This window comes from Rutidosis leptorrhynchoides, unplaced genomic scaffold, assembly GCF_046630445.1.
Source record: "Rutidosis leptorrhynchoides isolate AG116_Rl617_1_P2 unplaced genomic scaffold, CSIRO_AGI_Rlap_v1 contig461, whole genome shotgun sequence".
In the NCBI taxonomy this organism is placed as follows: Eukaryota; Viridiplantae; Streptophyta; class Magnoliopsida; order Asterales; family Asteraceae; genus Rutidosis; species Rutidosis leptorrhynchoides.
This window is the reverse complement of record NW_027266695.1, coordinates 21225-40740: the sequence shown is the minus strand read 5'-3', so window position 1 is coordinate 40740 and position 19516 is coordinate 21225. Positions and strand designations below refer to the sequence as shown.

The window sequence follows — 19516 nt, the reverse complement described above, 5'->3', positions numbered from 1 at the left end:
AAACAAAAAAAAAACTGATAGTAAATCTGTTTTGATTTTTTTTTCCCAGAGTAAATTCGTTTCTAGAGTAAATTAATTTCCACCATTTGGGGTAAACTGATAATTCTATGAAGCATCTCTTTTGCAATTTTAAGAAGATTGCTTCCAAAAGAATGCCTGTAAGTCAGGCAAAAAGCATAAGTCATGCCACTCAAATTGTCTTCCACTAAGTATATATACGTGTCATTCAAATGACTTAAATTTAGGAAGAACATAATTTACTACATCCAAAAGCAATTGTTGCCATAAAATTTAGCATGTGGGGCTCAAACTGTTTCTTCCATAATAGCTTACTTTCTCAGGTTTATGAAGCCAATAACAACAGGGACACAGCTGCTTCAATCATGGAAAACAGATTTGCAATAATTGAATTATTAGTGTATAAAATAAAAAAAGGAGTTAACTAATTAATTAATTTGAGAGAAGTCCAAATGGTATGTTAGTGGAAAGTGCTCATGTTCATTCACATGTCGGGGTTGTGTATGTTATGAACATTATACAAAGTAAAATTATTGTACAACAGCTAAAAATATTTAGATCTACTACTACTACTACATGTGTTTGCATTTATAAGGGTCCGCCCCTTACAACTGTAAATAAAGACAATTCATTTATCACTTCTTCTTCCCTGCATTCATAATGGCAAACTAGAATGATCATCTCAACAAAACCTAATCAAGGACGCTATTTACAATAGTGACAAGCAATACGGAAACCTTGGAAGGAACAAACACAAACGACATACAGCATTCGAAACATTCTATGCCCACATAATATCTCATACTGCATATCAAGAATGAAATCACGAGTAGCATTATGACATCCAATTTGAAGGCTTCTTATAGCCACCCAGTTTAGCTGGTCCACACGTATCTAATTATATTCGTCTATATCTCTACTACTTTATCCTGTTATAGTAGACCATGATACAGTACTACCACAACAATGTGATCCAATTTCAGGTCTCAATCTTATCTAATAAGTAGGATTTCAATAGAATAGAGAATATCTTCAATTCTGAATTGAGTTTCTCTGAAGCATATAGAATATTTAAAGCTTAGAAGACTATCTTTTTGCTTTGTGAATTTCAAAAAGTATATCAAACATAAGTAGGCATAACATATCAACAACTACGATATTCACAGATGGAGAAGTGTATATAAACGAATTGAGTACATGCTCAAGTCTCTTACAACAGTTATCTAGGTGCAGTTGCATGTCTGCTTCTACAAACATATGCCTGAAATTAAAATTACCAGCAGATGCAATTTTTGTAGCCGGCACTTATAGTAGAGAGCAAAGCTTCGACGGCTAATTAGCTTGACAGAATGATGCAACCTTCTTCAACTAGCAGATGTATACATATACAGCAAAATTGTTTAGCTGAGTTTCCACTTTCTGATTCTTGATATCTTTACGTCGACCATTATGCCTTCCTGGTATCAATGAAGCAACTATTAAACTCAATGGCATAATATATTAAGAGTAGGACAGTCAAGCTAACAAAGGACCAAGCTACATATAGGAAATTCATATGAAATGCCATAGAAGAGACCATAAGCAAGGTGGAATTTGAGTCAAAGCCCCAGAAAAAACAATAAAAAGGGCTAGTGATTTCCAGAAAGTAATTTATGAAAGAAAGAACAAAATGAATCAGAGACCAAAGACTAACCATCGTTTAGTGATCACCCAACAAGTATAACACAGCCTTCTACAATGAAGTGAAAATAGTTCCTGGTTCGATTATCAAAACCCTAAATCTAAAACAAATTCACATATTTGATGATTCAAGGTCAGACAATATTCCTCATTCTCCATCTCAGATAGTCACAGAAGTCTCAAACATAAAGCAACACATGAATGATAATCGAACTGTTCAGCTAAGACATTCAAGCAAACAATCAATTGAACCACATAACAGCAAAAATTTACCTCGGATCCACAATCAGAAAGCGTTCATTTCCAAACAGTAAGTCCTCCTCTTCAAGAGCATCTTAGCAGCAGACCTATAAGGCTCCTCAAAAGAAGCCGTGACCCAAGACAGATCCGACGCTTCTTTCTTGACAGATGCCTGTTCACTCTTGACAGATGCCTGTTCACTCGGCCGGATCGCAACCAAAGTAGCCCCTTTCAACACAACTCCATTAGACAATTCCAAATGCGACGCATACTGAAGCCTCATACTCAGAGCTGGAACCAACGTCCTCTTCGAAGCTGAACTAGCCGACAATGGCTTCACTCTCAACTCTTCAAGCTGGGTCCTATTCATACACAACTCTCCTTGCCCATCGGAATCAGTCAAAACCAAACTGTCAAGAGTTTTGTGCTCTGCAATTATTGGCTGAAGCAAATAATGCCTAGCTGAAGCAGCAATCAACGAGCTTATCGTCCACACAACTCTCAATTTCAGGCCACCGTTGGTATAGAACGATTCCGGTATGCTTCCATCATCATCACCAGCACCGTTTGCACTAGAAAGCCCATCATCAACGCCATTATCGTTAGAGTCAGAGCTCTTGTTATGGATCACGGATGCTGCACCGAGAATTACGCAACGATCGAGCGTGGAACCAAACTCAGCCTTCCATTTCAACAAAACCCCATCATCAGTAGTCAACTCACCGCTGGGCAATTCGATCCGTAAGAACCGAATCTCATCGAAGTTTTTAAGAACCTGGGTCGGAGAATGATGGGTCACACCTCCCTGCTCCAACTCTCCATCCTCGCTCCCAACAGACAACGTAGAAGAGGACGACGATCCGCCCAGAAAACCCGAACCCCCACCCGACGAGTTCAACAAATTCGTCCTCTTCGGCCCAAGTAGCTGCCCAAGCGCTTGAAAAGGCTTGACGATCCCACCAAATACGACTCGCAGGATTTGGGAAAGCGGCGTTCTGTTCTTGTCGGAGGACGAAGAAGACGGAGAAGAGTCGTCGTCGGAGATAACGCAGTCGACTTTAACAACGACATTCTCAACTTGAGGAACCAAAGAGTGGAATCTACGAGAGACGACACAACATCGGCCGAGAGCCTTAACATCTCCGATCTTGTTGAAAATCAGCAATAGAATGGAGTCAGGCAAGTGATCGAAATGGTCGATTAACGAAGATGGGTCGACGAATAGCTCCGGCTCAGGGTGGATTCTGGAAGTTGGATCTAAAGAACGGTGAGAAGCCATGATTAAGCAGAAAACGCAACTGGGTTTTGCTTCAATTTTAACAAAGAGCAGTATTCGAAGATAGAAGTTTGATTAATCTTCCTTACAACACACAATAACAGTGGGAATAAGAAAAAGATGGAACCGAATTTGAGAGAGATAATAAGATGGGGGTGGTTAGATCTATAAGAGAAGGTCTGTCACGATATAGTTTTGTTGTAATGGGGAAGGTCAAGCTCTTTGCTTTGCTCAGAGAGAGAGAAAGAGAGAAAGGGTAAAGTATGTATTTGGTGGTGGGAGGATGAGATAGATCCACGGTTTTTGTCTGTTAACACACACGCAAGTGACACATATATATATTTTTTTTCTTTTTTAGTTTATTTTTTGCTTAATCTGGCAATAATTTTTAATTTGGCGCGTAAAAACTTACTAATACATAATTTAATTTTTTCAATTTTATTATACATGTAAAAGAACTTTTATTTTATTATTTATTTATTAATTATTTAATTTGGTTGTTGAAAACAGGAGAATTAGTCCTCCTCAGTCTAATATAATTCATTAGGATTTTTTTCTTTTTGTTTTAATTTACATGGACTTCAAGTTCAATGGATGATAAAAAGATTTACCAAGCTGAAGTTCACTTGCCATAAAATGGACTAGCTTAAGGTCAAAGTATTTTCAGTCACTTATGGCTAGTTTTGATGTGCATGATAAGATCGATTTGATAAGAAATATGTTAAGAATATTGATTTGAAAAAATAATATCACCATCCATTTAAATTCGACAAAATAAAAAACTCAAATAAAATTATTTTATCCGATTAAACGTTTGACTCAGCAGAATAAATAATCCAATAAGATGCAGATCACTGAAATACAGGATGTCATTTTGAACTTTAACATACAATACCTTGCAAAAAATTTGATTTTGGGCCGATATGAATTTCATTTTAGAGCCCAGTAATTGAAACCACAGAAGTACAACTTGAATTGATGGAGTGAAAACCCAATTATAAAATTCTCATAATTTAATTCGTTCGAATATGAGATTGTTTACCACTAATTAATGTTCTCAGTAATTAAGTGAAACTAATTTTCCTGTTGGTTAGCTTCTCTTTTCACTCCAAGTACACTACTATAAAGTTCATTCTATCAACTTCTATGAACAGCCTCACTTTGTTTATTGTTCTTACATTCCGATATTTTTTAGTATTTTGAAAGTTACATTCAGATATTTAAGAAATCATAAATGGGACTATTAATTTTTAAAGGAAATGTCAGGAAAAATCTGGTTGAGTAGTTAGCTAATTTGATGGAAATAATTCCATGACAACCTGTACCTAATTAAAATAATCAACAACGGTTAGTAATAGTCTTCAAGATTAGGGTTTATAAACTAAATAATTCAGTTCTAATCAAATTCTAGTGTTTTATTTATTTTTCTTTTTTGATAGTAGTGGGTGTCCATTAATAAAGATCTAGAGTGGAATAAGATGCAATTATTTTTCACTATTTATGTACCACTTGATTTTGATATACGTAAACACGAAGTGATCGTATTTTGTCAGCTCATACATAAAATATATATTTAATCCTAATGACGTAATCAATACTAATTAAAACTGCCATAAAGAATAATGATACAGTAAATTAACATTCTCGGATATAAGTATTAATTTACACAAGAAAATTGCAGAGATTGCCGCTGGTACTGGTAGCAGGTAGCGGCATGTGCGTGAAAGCGTGTTTCCGGAATTTAATTTAGGACACATTAACGTGTTTGTCCTGTCCGTAAAACAAAACTAAGGACCTAAATAAAAAAAAGAGGAGCGCGATTGGGACTATTAGTGCATTAATTAAAAACATGGGACCATTATAGATTATTAAAACAGAAATGCCATCGGTATTTATTTTAGATTATTAAAACGGGAAAATTGAATTTTTAGATTAACTCTTGCTGTTTTGAAACTTGAATTTTTACTCCCATTATTTGAAAACGTTGAAATATTTATTCCTCTACCGTTAATTCAATTTAGGTAACAATTACTCGTCCTACGTGTTAAAATTAACAAATAAACAAGTAACACATGCCACTATTACGTGGAAAAATTGACACGTCATGTAAAGATATTTTTTAAAAATAAATTTCCAAAGAAGAATAATAAAATACTTTTATATAATAAATTTAATATAAATTAATAAATTATAATTTAATATAATTTATAAAATAAAATAAATTAAAATTTAATCTAATTTTATATAAAAATAATATTTTTTAAATAAAATAAAATATGAGATATAAATAAAAATTAATAATTAATTTAATTATGATAAAATAATAAGTGGCACGAAAATATTAAATATTAACAATAAATATTATTATGATTTAAGAATTCAAATCATTTATATAATAAAACTAAAATTTAATATATAAATAAGGAGATGAAAATTAAATTTTAGTCAACTTTCATTATTTATAAATGATTTAAATTTCATAAATAATTTATTTATTTATATATCAAATTTTATTTTATTTACATAAATAATTTGAATTGCATAAATGATTTGAATTCTTAAATTATAATAATATTTATCATTAATACGTAATATTTTTTATTATCAAATAAGATTTTATCATTATTAAGATAATTATTAATTTTTATTTAGATCCATATTCATTTAATATAATTTATTTTATATAAAATTAGATTAAATTTAAATTAGTTTTATAAATTATATTAAATAATAATATTTATTTATTTTTAGAAATTTATAAAAGAAAAATGACATGGCAATTTGTCAACATAAGAGTGACACATGTCACTTGTTTATTGGTTAATCTTGACAGGTAGGATGAGTAACTGCCACTTAGGATAAATTAACGGTAAAAGGATAAATTCTTTAACGTTTTCAAATAGTAGGGATAAAAACTCCAGTTTCAAAACAGCAAGGATAAATTTTCGTCCATTATGAAACAGTGGGTAAAAACTCAATTTTCTCTCATTAAAATTGAATGAACACACTTTTATTAACATGACTTCTAAAAATATCTATAACAAAACAGAATACGTTCCAAATACAGAACAAATACATCTTTAACTAACAAAACCACACATAAAAATTATCTAAAAAAAATAAAATTATCGATCGCATTAATGTTGAATGACTTATCATTTAAATATGGGTCCATATCTCTTGTCTTTTGGGACTTTTTTGCTTTCTCATTCATGACAATGCAAAGTTCTCATTACTCAAAAGTAAAAAAATAAAACAAAACATGATGACAATAAGTCATGAAATGTTTTTTCCGTCACTTTAAATTAACAATACATACTTACAAATTTTTAGGCACCTACGTAGCTACATTACTATGAAATCATATATTTTGCGACGAAAAGAGTACATAAAATCCTTCTAACGATTGAAAGGGTTTTTAGGTGAGTTGCGGTTGTATTAATACTTAGTTTTATTTAGTGGGACCTCTACTTAATTTTATCTTATGACAAATTAAAAAATTAAGCTTTAGAAATAGCTTCGAGATTAGTGGGACTCATGTCTTGAAAATAGGAATGGTCACATTTCTTAATTAGCAATATTATGATAGGTAGCTACATTACACAGATTTTTTCCACATTGATTACATAGAATTTGAATAAATAATGTTATAGTAGTACTTAAATCAGTATGACTAAGGAAAAGATTACTATTTAATTGTGTTTAGCAATGTTTTTTTTTTTTTTTTTTTGAAGGTTGTTTAGCAATGTTTAGTGGTCCTCCTCTATGACATTATTATTAAAGGTTTTGTAGAAAAAGTTAAGTGGGCCCCAGTTGTGGGTTGAAAAATCTCTGTCCAAAATGAAAGTTTGGTATACGATTGTGACGTCTTTGGATAAATCTATGAATCCAATAACCTCGTGGAAGATTTTTCTCTTAACCAGCGACTAAAAGTCTGGGCTTTAGTTTCAATATCTAGGCCAAGTGATAAAGTCCACTAGAACTTACAAAGCCCTCTGGATGACCCAGCTACACGCGTTTCCTCACGCGCCGCACTAGCCAAAATGTCGGGTTGTCCACCTGACCCGTTTATTGAGTTGACCGGAAGGAATAGCGAAAGCGAGTCGACTCACGGACTCAGTGAGTTGACGTTTCTTGATTTATTTCCTTTTGTTTAATAACTTTCCATCTCTATTGCCACGGATTATATTTTACACGTGTCGATATTTAATTCGTATAGTTAGTAATGAGTTGTTTATATATGGAAATTCAACAATTTCTCCTTCGTCATATATCGAGAAACTAAAACTGTTAAATGAATAAATAACCAGTACCATTAGCATTCTCTCTCTCTTGCTCTCCGACAAATTCCCGTCACTGAGAAATCATCACAATGAGAGAAGAGGTAATCAGCTCTGGAGGCACCATTGATCTCGCTCCCGCTGCCAGGTATTTCATCATGTCTCTCGGTTTCTCGGCCTCTGCCCCGTTTTAATTGCTTCTATAAAGCTAGGGTTTTGATTATCTGTTGCTTGCTTCTGGTTGGGTTCATGTGCGACTCTGTAATTTGAGGAATTCATTCAATGTTTTGAGTGTTTGTGAGCTTGGCATGTACCTAGGGCTCGCGAGGAAGTCGATTTCTATTGAAATTGGAAGTGTGTTGGGTAAATTATGAGAGGGAATGAATACTCTGAGCTTTGTTCAAGCTATTATTACTCGGTATACTTTAGCTTCATGTAGGTTCTGTATTCAATGTGTGCATATCGTGACTAATTTGGGAGTGTTGACTTTGAAAGGTGGATCAATGGTAAGAAGTAATTTGGGAGGTTTTCGCTGATTGCTCGGTGAGAATGGATAGACGGCTGGGGCTTATGTTTGTTTTCCTGCGTAAAGTCGACTTGGAAATGTTAATAGAGTTAGCTAAACCCAGTGTTGTCACTCTGCTCTGTGTATTTCCCTTGACTAGTATAGTAAAATTTGTATTGAGATTGTTTGTGCCATCTTCTTAGAAAGGATAAAATTTAAAATCCAATGACTTAACTTCAATTTGGAAATCGATAACAACAAGTAACGCTCTATTGATTGGAATTGAAAAACTTAACTTGAGAGGGTATCGTATCCAGCATTGTCTTAATTAGTTTTGATATTAAAAGTTCAAGATCCAAAACTTTATCTTGAGTATGTTTAACTGTAAACTTTCTTATTTCTATGGCTTTTTACGTGTCTGGAATTGATTGAAAAGAATATTTTCTATATTGTTGTTAGTTTCAGCATGAGAGGGGTTTGAAAGCCATCATGTACTTTTTTGGAAATTTTTGGTGGATTCTCCTTTCCATCTTGTCTTAAAATTTTGTACAATTAAATGATACATGCATTCTTTTGATTATCGCTTGGACATTACTCGGAACCAGATCCATGAATCGATTTAGAATCCTTAGAATTTTCAGGAAGCATTAATCATAAGGGTCATTTATTCATTTTCAATTGGTGAATGATTGCCATTAGGTCTACCGTCTACGACATGATGTAGCATTTCTAAGAATGCAATCTTATACTTCTTTAAAGTACAATGCTTGATTTCTTCCTTGCGAGTTTGTTCCATTCGTATCCTCTTTTGACAAAGTAAAAGTGGAAATTAGTATCTGGGAGTTTTCATCTGTTTTCATCGGCCTTTTGCCATTCTTAATCATGCATATTTTTCTTTTCCTGATCATTTTGAGTTTACAGCTTGTAGTGAAATTGTTTTCTCGACCATTGCTGATGTATTCTCTCTTTTGTCAGTTCTGTTGGGGCATCATCTCCTGCTGTGCCAACAAACGTCGGCAGCTTGGATTGGTCTGGTCATGGACAACCACCACGGACCTCATTGAGCACAAGTATGGCTGGTTCTGCCCTTGGCTCTTCAAGACCATCATGTAGGCCATGGGAAAGAGGCGATTTGTTAAGGCGTTTAGCAACATTTAAGCCATCTAATTGGTTAGGGAAACCTAAGGTAATTCCATATGGTTATCTCTTATTTGTAATGCAACATGTATTGCTAATGTATTATTTGGTTTTCTTGATCCTTGTGTTTACAGGAAAGTAGCTCTAGATAACTGATACTTATTTATGCATTTGCAGGTTGCCAGTTCATTGGCTTGTGCTCAGAGAGGTTGGGTAAATATTGATATTGATAAAATTGTGTGCGAATCATGTGGTGCATGCCTTAGTTCTGTTTCGTTACCATCCGGCTCCTCTGCTGAAGGTTAGCTGTTGCATAACTTGTTATAAAATTATTTTCTTTGAAAGTTCCCGAATGTACATGTATATTCAAAATTCTGAACGTGGGGCTACTGTAAAAGATGTTATCAAATCTGCGTAAATATATGGAGTCTTGTTTGATGAAAATTTCTCCCCGTCCCTGGTGCCATGTCATGCTTTCCACTTGTGACGTTATTGTTTCTTGGGACCTCGACTTTCAATGGAAAAAAATTCTCTCCTTTCTTTTATTCACCGAAATTGCATCCATCTCCATTTGATTCTATTCTAAAAGATGTGCAGCTCAGTTATAATTTATTTTGTGTCTGTGGCTGTCTTTAATCGTTTTTGTTTTCTATTTTGTGGATAATTTTGAAGATGCCGGTGAAGCCTTTGCAGAAAAGCTGGATACAGGGCACAAAGTTGCTTGTCCTTGGAGAGGAAACAGCTGCCCTGAAAGTTTGGCACAGTTTCCTCCAACTCCACAGTCTGCCCTGATTGGGGGATACAAGGATAGGTGTGACGGACTTCTGCAATTTCAATTTCTTCCTGTAATTGCAGCTTCTGCAATTGAGAAGATGAAAATGTCTCGGGGCCCACAGATAGATCGCTTGTTATCGCACTTTCAGAATCTCATGGCTGGAGAATCAGAGAGTGGACCAGAGTTTGAATTTTCAAGAGATGGTTCATCATCTTCATATTCTCAGGTACATCGTCTGTTGCTATCATCATTTTTAAATTCAATCTATTCATCTATTTTGAATTATCTTATATTTTCTTTTGGCAGGCCCAGAAACTCATTAGTCTCTGCGGATGGGAGCCAAGATGGCTTCTAAATGTTCAAGATTGTGAAGAACATTCTGCTCAGTCAGCTAGAAATGGATATTCTTTTGGTCCTTCCCAGGCCCAAGTTCATCTCCCACAGGATCCTGGACCAAGCAAAAATATGTTCTCTTCTGCCAGAAAGGATACCGGAAAGAATAAAGTCTTAGATGTGGATTCCGGATCTGAGTTCCGATCACCTCTATTGGACTGTAGCTTATGCGGTGCCACTGTAAGAATATCAGATTTCTTAACTGTTCCACGACCTACTCCTTTTACTCAAAACAACATAGATATTCCCGACACAAGCAAAAAACTAGGACTGACTCGTGGAGCTAGTGCAGCTAGTGGAATTAGTGGTTGGGTCGCCGCTGATGATCCTGACAAAGAGCAGATTGAAGACCGTGATGAAGTGGCAACAACGGATAAGGGGAAACTGCGGCCAAATTCAGATGTCGATTTAAATCTGACAATGGCTGGGGGGTTGTCTTTTAACCTGGACGGTAGGACAGGGACAACTGAAAATATTCTCGATGCAGACATGGGAAGAGATCTAATAATTGGGCAACCGGCAGGCAGCGAGGTTGGTGACCGTGCTGCTTCTTATGAATCGCGGGGTCCAAGTTCTCGTAAGCGAAGCTTGGAAATCGGTGGGAGCTCAAATAATAGGCCAAACTTGAGGATACAACATGCTGATAGTGTTGAAGGGACTGTTATTGATCGTGATGGAGATGAAGTTACTGGTGATAGACAAGATTCAGCCGGGCCTTCAAAACGTGCTCGCGACTCTGATATTTTTGATACATTCTGTTCACCGTACCCCAAAGACTTATCTGGCGCCGGTCCTAGTCGTTCAGCAGGTCGTGAAGCCTATGCAGATGTCAACAGATCTGGTTCATTTTGGCAAGGAAGTGATCAATTCATGGGAAACCCATCAACCAGAGATTCAGCACGCGCATCCTCAGTCATTGCTATGGATACAGTCTGTCACAGTGCAGATGATGACTCCGCTGAAAGCGTGGAGAATCATCCCGGAGATTTCGATGAAATTTATTTCCCCTCATCTAGTACATATGGCAATCCAGACTTGAATGAAGCATCTGAAATGAACTACAGTAATCAAGCTCAGCAGAGCATCTACATACAACCAAGTGTAGAAGTAGCTCCTGGGGAAATGGGTGTTAGTAGCACAAATGATGGTGAGGAGATATTCAATGCCGGGAGAACTACAGCCCAGGCTAGGGATGGTGTTAGTTTTGGAATCAGTGGAGGAAGTGTTGGTATGTGTGCTAGCCATGAAGCTGAAATCCGTGGCATTGACGTTTCTACCCATAGAACGAATAGCGTTGTTGGTGATGTGGAGACCAGAGTAGAAGATACTGAAAATCAGGGCCAGACTGGTGAATCTACTGCTGATCCAGGTTTGATGGATGAGATTGTTCCAGACGAAACTAACAGGGAAGATCCACATGGTGATAGCCAAGAGATGTTCTCTCGCTCTTTAGGAAGGGCGGATAGTGCTTCAAAAGTTGACGGTTCATCCAAGGCAGAATCTGTCGAGAGTGGCGAAAAGGCGAGCGAAAGCTGCAAACTGACTACAGAGAACCATGCACACCCTTCTCTTTCCTGCAATGCAAATGTCAACTCCGGTTATGAAACAACCAATAAGGAGGTAACAAAGGGTGGGAAAGCATCTTCTACAAACAATTGCCCATACCCATACCCAGAACTAGATTATGCTATGGCAAATGGGATAGGTAAAAGACTAAGTTCTGTTTTCCTTAATTCTTGTAGCTCATCAAGTGCATTCCTTTCCATCTCTTTTGTTCTTTCCTCAGAACTTTTAAATTTGGTTTTTCAGGGCCACCGAAAGGAGAAAGCAATTACGAAGGGGGTACAGAATTTGATCCGATTCTCCATCATAATGAGTTCTGTCCCTGGGTGAATGGAAATGTTGCTGCTGCTGGCTGTAGTAGCTCCTCTTCTGGCTCAAGTGCCGATACTGTTGCACTTTGTGGGTGGCAGCTGACACTAGATGCCTTGGATTTGTTACGATCACAAGGGAATATGCTAATGCCGACTGGCGAGTCCGAGTCTGCTGCATCTTTATACAAGGTTTGCTTTCTCTTTCCCTGTCAATCATAAATAAATTCAGGATTTAACTGTGCGCACTAGTAATAAATTTGGAGTTGATCATTGTAACTTAGTATCGTTGTATGCTATTCCTTGATTAGGATGATCATCAAACTCCAGCCCAGAAGCTCCTTCAACGGCGCTCTAGGAGCCGGAGTCGTGGTCCACATTGATAATCGATTCAAGTAGCTGTGCCATCATCGTATCTAATAAGTGGAGTAAGTAGATTGGTTTATTGTTGTTTCTTTATCAGTTGAAATGAGATTCTGGTATTGTTGAAACATAACTACTCTAATCCTCTAATCTTCCAAATATTTATGTAGGATCAATGTTGGAAGTAAATTGGATACCAGATGCCAGATACTATTCTTCCAAATCTTAGATATCGATGTTTGGAGTTCAATTCTCTGTTTCTTAACTTCAGTTGAACTTGAGGACAAACAAAGAAATCTTATTTATTTTTTATTTTTATACCCTGCAAACTTTTTTGAATTCTTAAGAAATAATTTGTTGTTTATGACTATTGTAAGATATTATTAGAGATTCATTCGTCTTTCGTATAAATAAATCATTTATTATTTTTCTAGTTATGCATGTATTTGTGAAAACTGAAAGAGATTATCATTCTTAGAAAAATCAAAATACCAAGTTCTAAAATGGAATCTTATGGTTTAAGGTAACATGGCTATGATATATGATTAAAAAAGGCCAAAAGTAATCGTTTGGTCAATGTTTCAAACGTTTTTGAACTGTTTCGTTTTTTTAAACATAAAGTTCACTAAATAATCTTTCCGTTTATGATTTTTTGAACTCGTTAGTCCCTCGACCCTAACGGACGTTAATTTAGACCGATCTATCACTTTTAACAAATCATAGATTTTGATACGTGTCACTTATGTGTAAAAACGTTTCCTAAACTTTTTATACGTAACAATTAACGTCCACAGTATGAGATCAGAAGAGCCTCTTGTCTCTCCTTTACCATACAATGCCTGCAATGCAATCTTTTCTCTGCATTCCAAACTGAACTCCATTATTTGAAATTCTAGAGGAAGAAATTTTATAAATAGTTTTTCCACTGCATAACTGTAGATCCGTCCGTTGAGAACACTTGACATAACTTTTTTCATTTAGAAAAATGACGATTTTTTTCAAGAAAAGGGCAACTTTCAGTCTTTCACCCATTAAAATCACACCTTAAATTATATCTGAAAACAATAAGATGGTCCAATCAATTGAAAGATTAGCTTTGTTGTTTATGACTATTTAAATGGTAAGCTATCAGTCTTTCACTTGACTTCGTACAAATCATTAATTTGTATTTAATTATTTTACATAAATTGTGTTTCTAATTAAGTATGTTTAAATCCCATTGCATTATTCATAGCCTTACCAAAAAAAAAAAAAAAAGACAAACAAACAAGACAATAAATCTTACAAAAATAAAAAAACAAACAAGACAATAAATAAAAGACATTACTTATTAGTGTGAATTTTTAAAAAAATTTAAGTTTCAGGTCATGTGTTGGTGAAAAATAGGTCTGTAGAAGGTTGGAGGTGCTTGTGTTAAAAGAAAGCTGATTCGAAAATCCCTATGTTGTTTTGAAGTTGAATTTTGCTGAGGTGTCACCGATGTGGTCGACACGTGTCCTTATAATCAATAAAATGATGGCACATGTCATCTTATGTGTAAAAATTGTCCCGTAGATAATTTTATTCCAAATCTTTTTAAATAATTAATTATTTCAAATAATTTCTAAATTTTTTTAATAATTAATTTTTTATTTAAAGTAAACTTTCTATTGATTAATTTTTCAAATAAAATTATTATTAATTAATTTGAAAAAAGAATTATTAATGAAATTTTATTTATATTTATAAATTTTCTTAAATTATTTTATCCACCACCATAAGTTAGGCATATTTTACACTTTATATATATATTTAACAACTTATTTCAACATATAAATTTTAATTCATTTCAAAGTCAAATTCTATTTGTGATTATACCGCATTCATCTACAATATACGTAGAATGCACTTGACTAGGTCAAAATTAGGGCGACCCACCATTTTTTCAACATATTTTAGCATTGTATATACATCACTTATATACAAATGATTACTAAGAATATGTTTGTCAAATTAATACTTTCATTCTTGATTCCTTAATTTATATAAAAATCCAAATATTTTACATCTAATTTGGGACAAATGAGGTATTTCATTTTATATAGGGTGCTTTAAAATTAAAATTTTTTATTTTGCCAAATTTGCTAAAATTTCATATATTGAGATAGAATGAAATATTTTTTAATTAATTAATTTTTTTAAATGAAATTATTGTTCGTTTAAAAAATAAGTAAAGAAAATTTATAAATAGAAATCAAATATTACAAATTCATGAAAAATTATTTTAAATAAAAAATATTTTAAAAATTATTATTAATAATTTAATTTTAAAAACTTGAAATCAAATTGTCCACGTGGCAATTTTTACACATAAGACGACACGTGTCATCGTTTTATTAGTCATGATGACACATGTCGGTCAATTGGTGACACTTGAGCAAAAATTAACTTCAAAACAATAGAAGGACCTCTAACTCAGCTTTTTTATAATACAAGGACCTCCAACCCTCTTTTTTGGACATAGGGACCTACGAATCTGTTTTTCACCAACACAAGGACCTGAAACTTAAATATCTCTTTTTAAAATGGTCGAAGAAAATGCCGTGTAAAAATCATGCGCATCATCTTTAACAACCATGAAATCAGTCCTAATTTTATTTTCACGTCTCGGCTTATTCATAGTTATTGTTTCGATTAAATTTATGATCAATTCTTCTTCCTTGAGTTAATTATTGATGTTGAGTTAGGTTTGTAGACATGTAGCTTAATCGTTCAAACCTCAACATGATATCAGAGCCCGATCAATTCTCGATGTATAAAATGGATAAGGCTACGAACAATCCTCTCATCTTACTTACCATATTTTGGGAAACTTAAATATCACATTAATGGATATATTAACACATAATTTGTATGTCTCTATTCTGATGAAATGTTTGTTGATGAACTCACTTTGGGACACAATCCTCTTTGAAAGGGTAGTCAGGTTCTCCAAAAAGAAAATGAATTTCAACAAGTTTGTAGGAATCGACCTTCCCCTCATCCGTGTCAACTCATCCTTACCCAATAAGCTTGAATGGAAGACAATAAATATTAGGGTGATGAGGGTGTTTTGAATTTTCTGATTACCTTCTGGAAAAATCCATTTGTTGGCTGATGATGAAGACTCCTCTATCTCCTTTGCTGATGAGATCTCCTCCCTGTCAACCTCTAATGTGCCGTCGATGGAATTTGGCACTACTATTGGATTTTGGCCAACACTGCTAATGCATAAGGTTTCGCTTGTTTGGATTCATGACAACGATGAAATGAGCGCCATGTTTGTTTTCACTACACGTTGCTTTTGTTAGAATTAGCTAGGGTTTGCAAAGTTGAAACGTGTTGGAATAAAGTTTGAAGAGTAATTGATTAATTCCCGTTGACAAAATTAATTTTGCATAAAGACTTTGAAAATAGGATGGTCGTCGTCCTGCTAGTTGATTTTCAATTTGTTGCCTTAAAACACTCTTAGTGTAGACTGTATTACACTCTCCATAAGACGATAGTGGTGTTACAATACTCTTGTTTTGCATTTTGTATACACTTGGTATACAATAGTTAAAGAATTTTCATTAGCCAATTCTACAATAGTTAAAGAATTTGCTGCTTCTGTTAGAATCAATGCTCTGAATTGGTTCTTTTGTAAGAATTCTTGTATTGTTTCAGGGCATGGGGCAGATTCTTCGAGACCTTTCGGGCGAGCGCGACAAAGTATCTTTGTCCCTCAAGCCCTTACGATCAAGAAGACGAAAAAGACATGGTTGACACAATCATAATCACTCATACTTCAATATGATCTCAGAATGCAGTCCATATTCTCGATGTGTAGAGCTTATAAGACTATGAGCAATCCCCCTCGTTATTTTTAAATAGCCCGGATTTTGAGAAACTTAAATGCCACAATAATTCATGAATATATTAACACATTTTTATGTCTCTATTTCTATTCTTTTGATAAATCTATTATTTTCAATTTTTCTATTCTCTTTTCAACATGAATGAGCAAAAGTCATAAGTCACATTGATCGTCAATTCAACAAGTTAATCATATGGTTATTGATAAATTTTCCCCATGTTATTTACTAAAACAATTGAATTTAACTAAATCAACCTAAACATTTTAATTCTAATATAAGGTAACATTCTTCAAACTTAAAGTTCTACTTTTACTTGTTCGTTTGTGGTATATTTGATGTATTGTGCACAAACGCTGAGAAGATATAATAGTTAATAATAAGATTTTTTGAGAAAAAAAAAAGCTTCCTCCTCACAAAGCTTTGCTCCGATCTATACCACCATCACCTCCATCTCTTATTTTTTCAACTCATTTTCTTCTCATAAGAAGTCATCCATGGACATCCCTAGCCCCACCGTCGTCCGCCTACTTTCGGCGGCGGTGGGGCTCCCCTTTCCTTTTTGTTTCTAGTAATTTTGGCTTGCTCTCACCTAAATCTACTCTTTTTGGTCTATGTAATCACTCTCCCTACATCTCTTCTCACTTTCTCTCAAAAATTTCGACGGATTCGGCTTCTTTTCCGGCGAGCGGACGGTTTCCGGTGGCGGTGGGTGGTAGAAATTCTTTCCCGGACCTCTTTTTACGGACCAAAGAGCGATGGGAGACTTTTTCCAGAGCCTTTCCGGCAGCTCCTCCCCTTTCCGGTGCGAGCAGCGGTCTACGGAGCGGTGGACGGCGGTGGAAGAGCGATGGTCGGAGATCTACAAAGATTTCGGTACTTTTCAAGCTTCTGAGCGGACCAGTGGTTTGGTTAGCCGTTTTCGAGGAGGTTTCCGGCGTGTGGGTGGTGTTTTCCGGCCAGTTGGGGTTAGAATTAGGTAGTGAGGTGTTTTGCCATAATTGTATGTTATTTATTTTCGCTCAACCTATTTTCTCTCACCGTAACTACAGATCTAACATCCTAATTTTCTTAAGAATTTTTAGATTTTCTGTTTTTATTTTAGGTAGATATCACAGGTTGTTTAGCATTGTGTTTAGTTATCGGATATGTCCGATTATTGGTAGTCTTCTGATTTTTTCAGAAGTTTTGTCTCGATCCATTTTAGGTTTCTACCTTCAAAATTGGACGAAGTTTTCTCAGCCAACAATTCTAGCTAAATGGAGATCTGCGACGCTTGTGAAATCTTTCCAGAGAAGAAAAAGCTCGTATTGCGCTGTTAATTGCGCTGCCTGCACTTCAAGCGATTCCTCGATCTATCAGTTAAGCGGCTTCTCTTTAGCTAGAATGTGTTGTACTAGTTCGATCGTTGTTTATCTTCATGATTGTAATCTCAGGTATTATGCCTGCTTATTGAATGAATGAAACAACACGATATCCATTAAAAAAAATGTGGTAATGAGAAAATCAAAACTAGTATTTTAAATAAGACGATTGAAATATCCAAAATCACGTGTGTGAATTTAAACTAAAATATAATTCATTATGGGTATTGAATTCCAGCTAACAAACCACTACTCATATATATTGGCGAGAGGTTCTGGCCCATTCGGATTGTCTGGCCCATTTTCTGGTTTCGGATTGTCTGGCCTGGCCCATCTTCAGTCTCAGAATTTCATTCTACATCTAGTAATGCAATTCTACTTGATTTGCAGTAGTGTTGTTGTAGTTCTATTCTATGTCTTTAGTAATTGTATTTGTATCAAATTGTTATCTCAATATGTATATAAATTGAGTAGCTTGTCAATTCAATAAGATTACATTATTCTAGCCTAAACAATTTTGTTATGGTACCAGAGCTTTTCGACTAAAAACCACAAAAACTTCTGCTCCGCTACGGCTAAAACTCCATCAATCCGAAATCAATGATGTCTCCACCACCCTCCACCACCATTGCATCAGCTTCATCCCATCCACTCATCACTCTCAATCCGGCAGCTCAGGCTCCGTTGAAACTGACCTCCACCAACTATATGTCTTGGAGGCTCCAATTCCACAGCTTGCTTGTTGGTTGCAATCTTCTCGGCTTCATTGATGGAACCATTCCCAAGTCAGCAGCCACAATCACCACCGAAAGCATCACCACACCGAATCCTGCCTATCAAACTTGATTACAGTAGGGTCATCTCATACTCAACGCCATCATTGCTACACTCTGTCCTACAATCATACCATTTGTAGCCTCGGTCAAAACTGCCAAAGAAGCATGGGATAAACTTACAAAAGTTTATGCTCATCCATCTAGAAGAAAGATTAAACAAGTTAAAGCTCAACTCAAAGGCCTTAAAAAGGGTCAATCATCTATCAGTGATTATATGCAGGCCATACAGGTGAAAGTTGATCAATTAGCACAGATGAATTCTCCCATAGATCCAGAAGATGTTATAGACAAAATATTAGAAGGATTAGATGATTCTTACCGTCAGATTGCCATCAATGTCCACGCCCAAGACACTCCTATTGACTTTGATGAGCTACTGGAAAAGCTCATCATTGCTGAAGCTGACATGACTCCTGCTGCTCCATCACCTTTTTCGGTTACAACCCACTATACCAACCAATCTGCAGGCAGGTATAATGCTTCTACTCAAAATAATTATTGGCAGCATACTAGATTACAGGGCAATCAAAATGTCAGGCAACCACCAAACTCTCAACAGAACTCACAAAACTCGTTCTCACAGCCATCCATCTCACAATTCTCCAAACACTAGACCTAATTCTGGGTCTCGAGGTTACCTCGGAAAGTGTCTGCTTTGTAGTGCGTAGGGCCACAGCACGAGGAGATGTCCTACATTTAAAATAGCATAGTCCACCACCAATCCCTCGACATGGCAGCCTTCTGCCAATCATGCCACAAATGTTGCTTCCTCCTCAAACAACAACCCCTCATGGCTGCTTGATACTGGTGCATCGCACCATGTCTCCGCTAATCTGAATAATCTGGCTGCACACAGTCCTTATCAAGGCACGGACGATGTAGTCCTTGGTGACGATACATGTTTGC

The 19516-nt window shown here is 35.5% G+C and overlaps 2 protein-coding genes across 2 annotated transcripts; one reads left to right on the top strand and one right to left on the bottom strand.

Moving 5' to 3' along the window:
* Positions 1–1984: 1984 nt before the first annotated feature.
* LOC139883858 (F-box protein At5g46170-like) lies at positions 1985–3217 on the bottom strand. The gene has a single exon (XM_071867974.1). The coding sequence runs from the start codon at positions 3215–3217 to the stop codon at positions 1985–1987; it is 1233 nt and encodes a 410-aa protein (XP_071724075.1).
* Positions 3218–7586: 4369 nt separating this feature from the next.
* On the top strand, positions 7587–12558 carry LOC139883860 (uncharacterized). The gene is made up of 7 exons (XM_071867975.1): positions 7587–7642; positions 8975–9185; positions 9314–9437; positions 9809–10137; positions 10218–12009; positions 12114–12367; positions 12487–12558. Exons 1-7 carry the CDS (start codon positions 7587–7589, stop codon positions 12556–12558), a joined length of 2838 nt encoding a protein of 945 aa, XP_071724076.1.
* The last annotated feature ends 6958 nt before the right edge of the window (positions 12559–19516 follow it).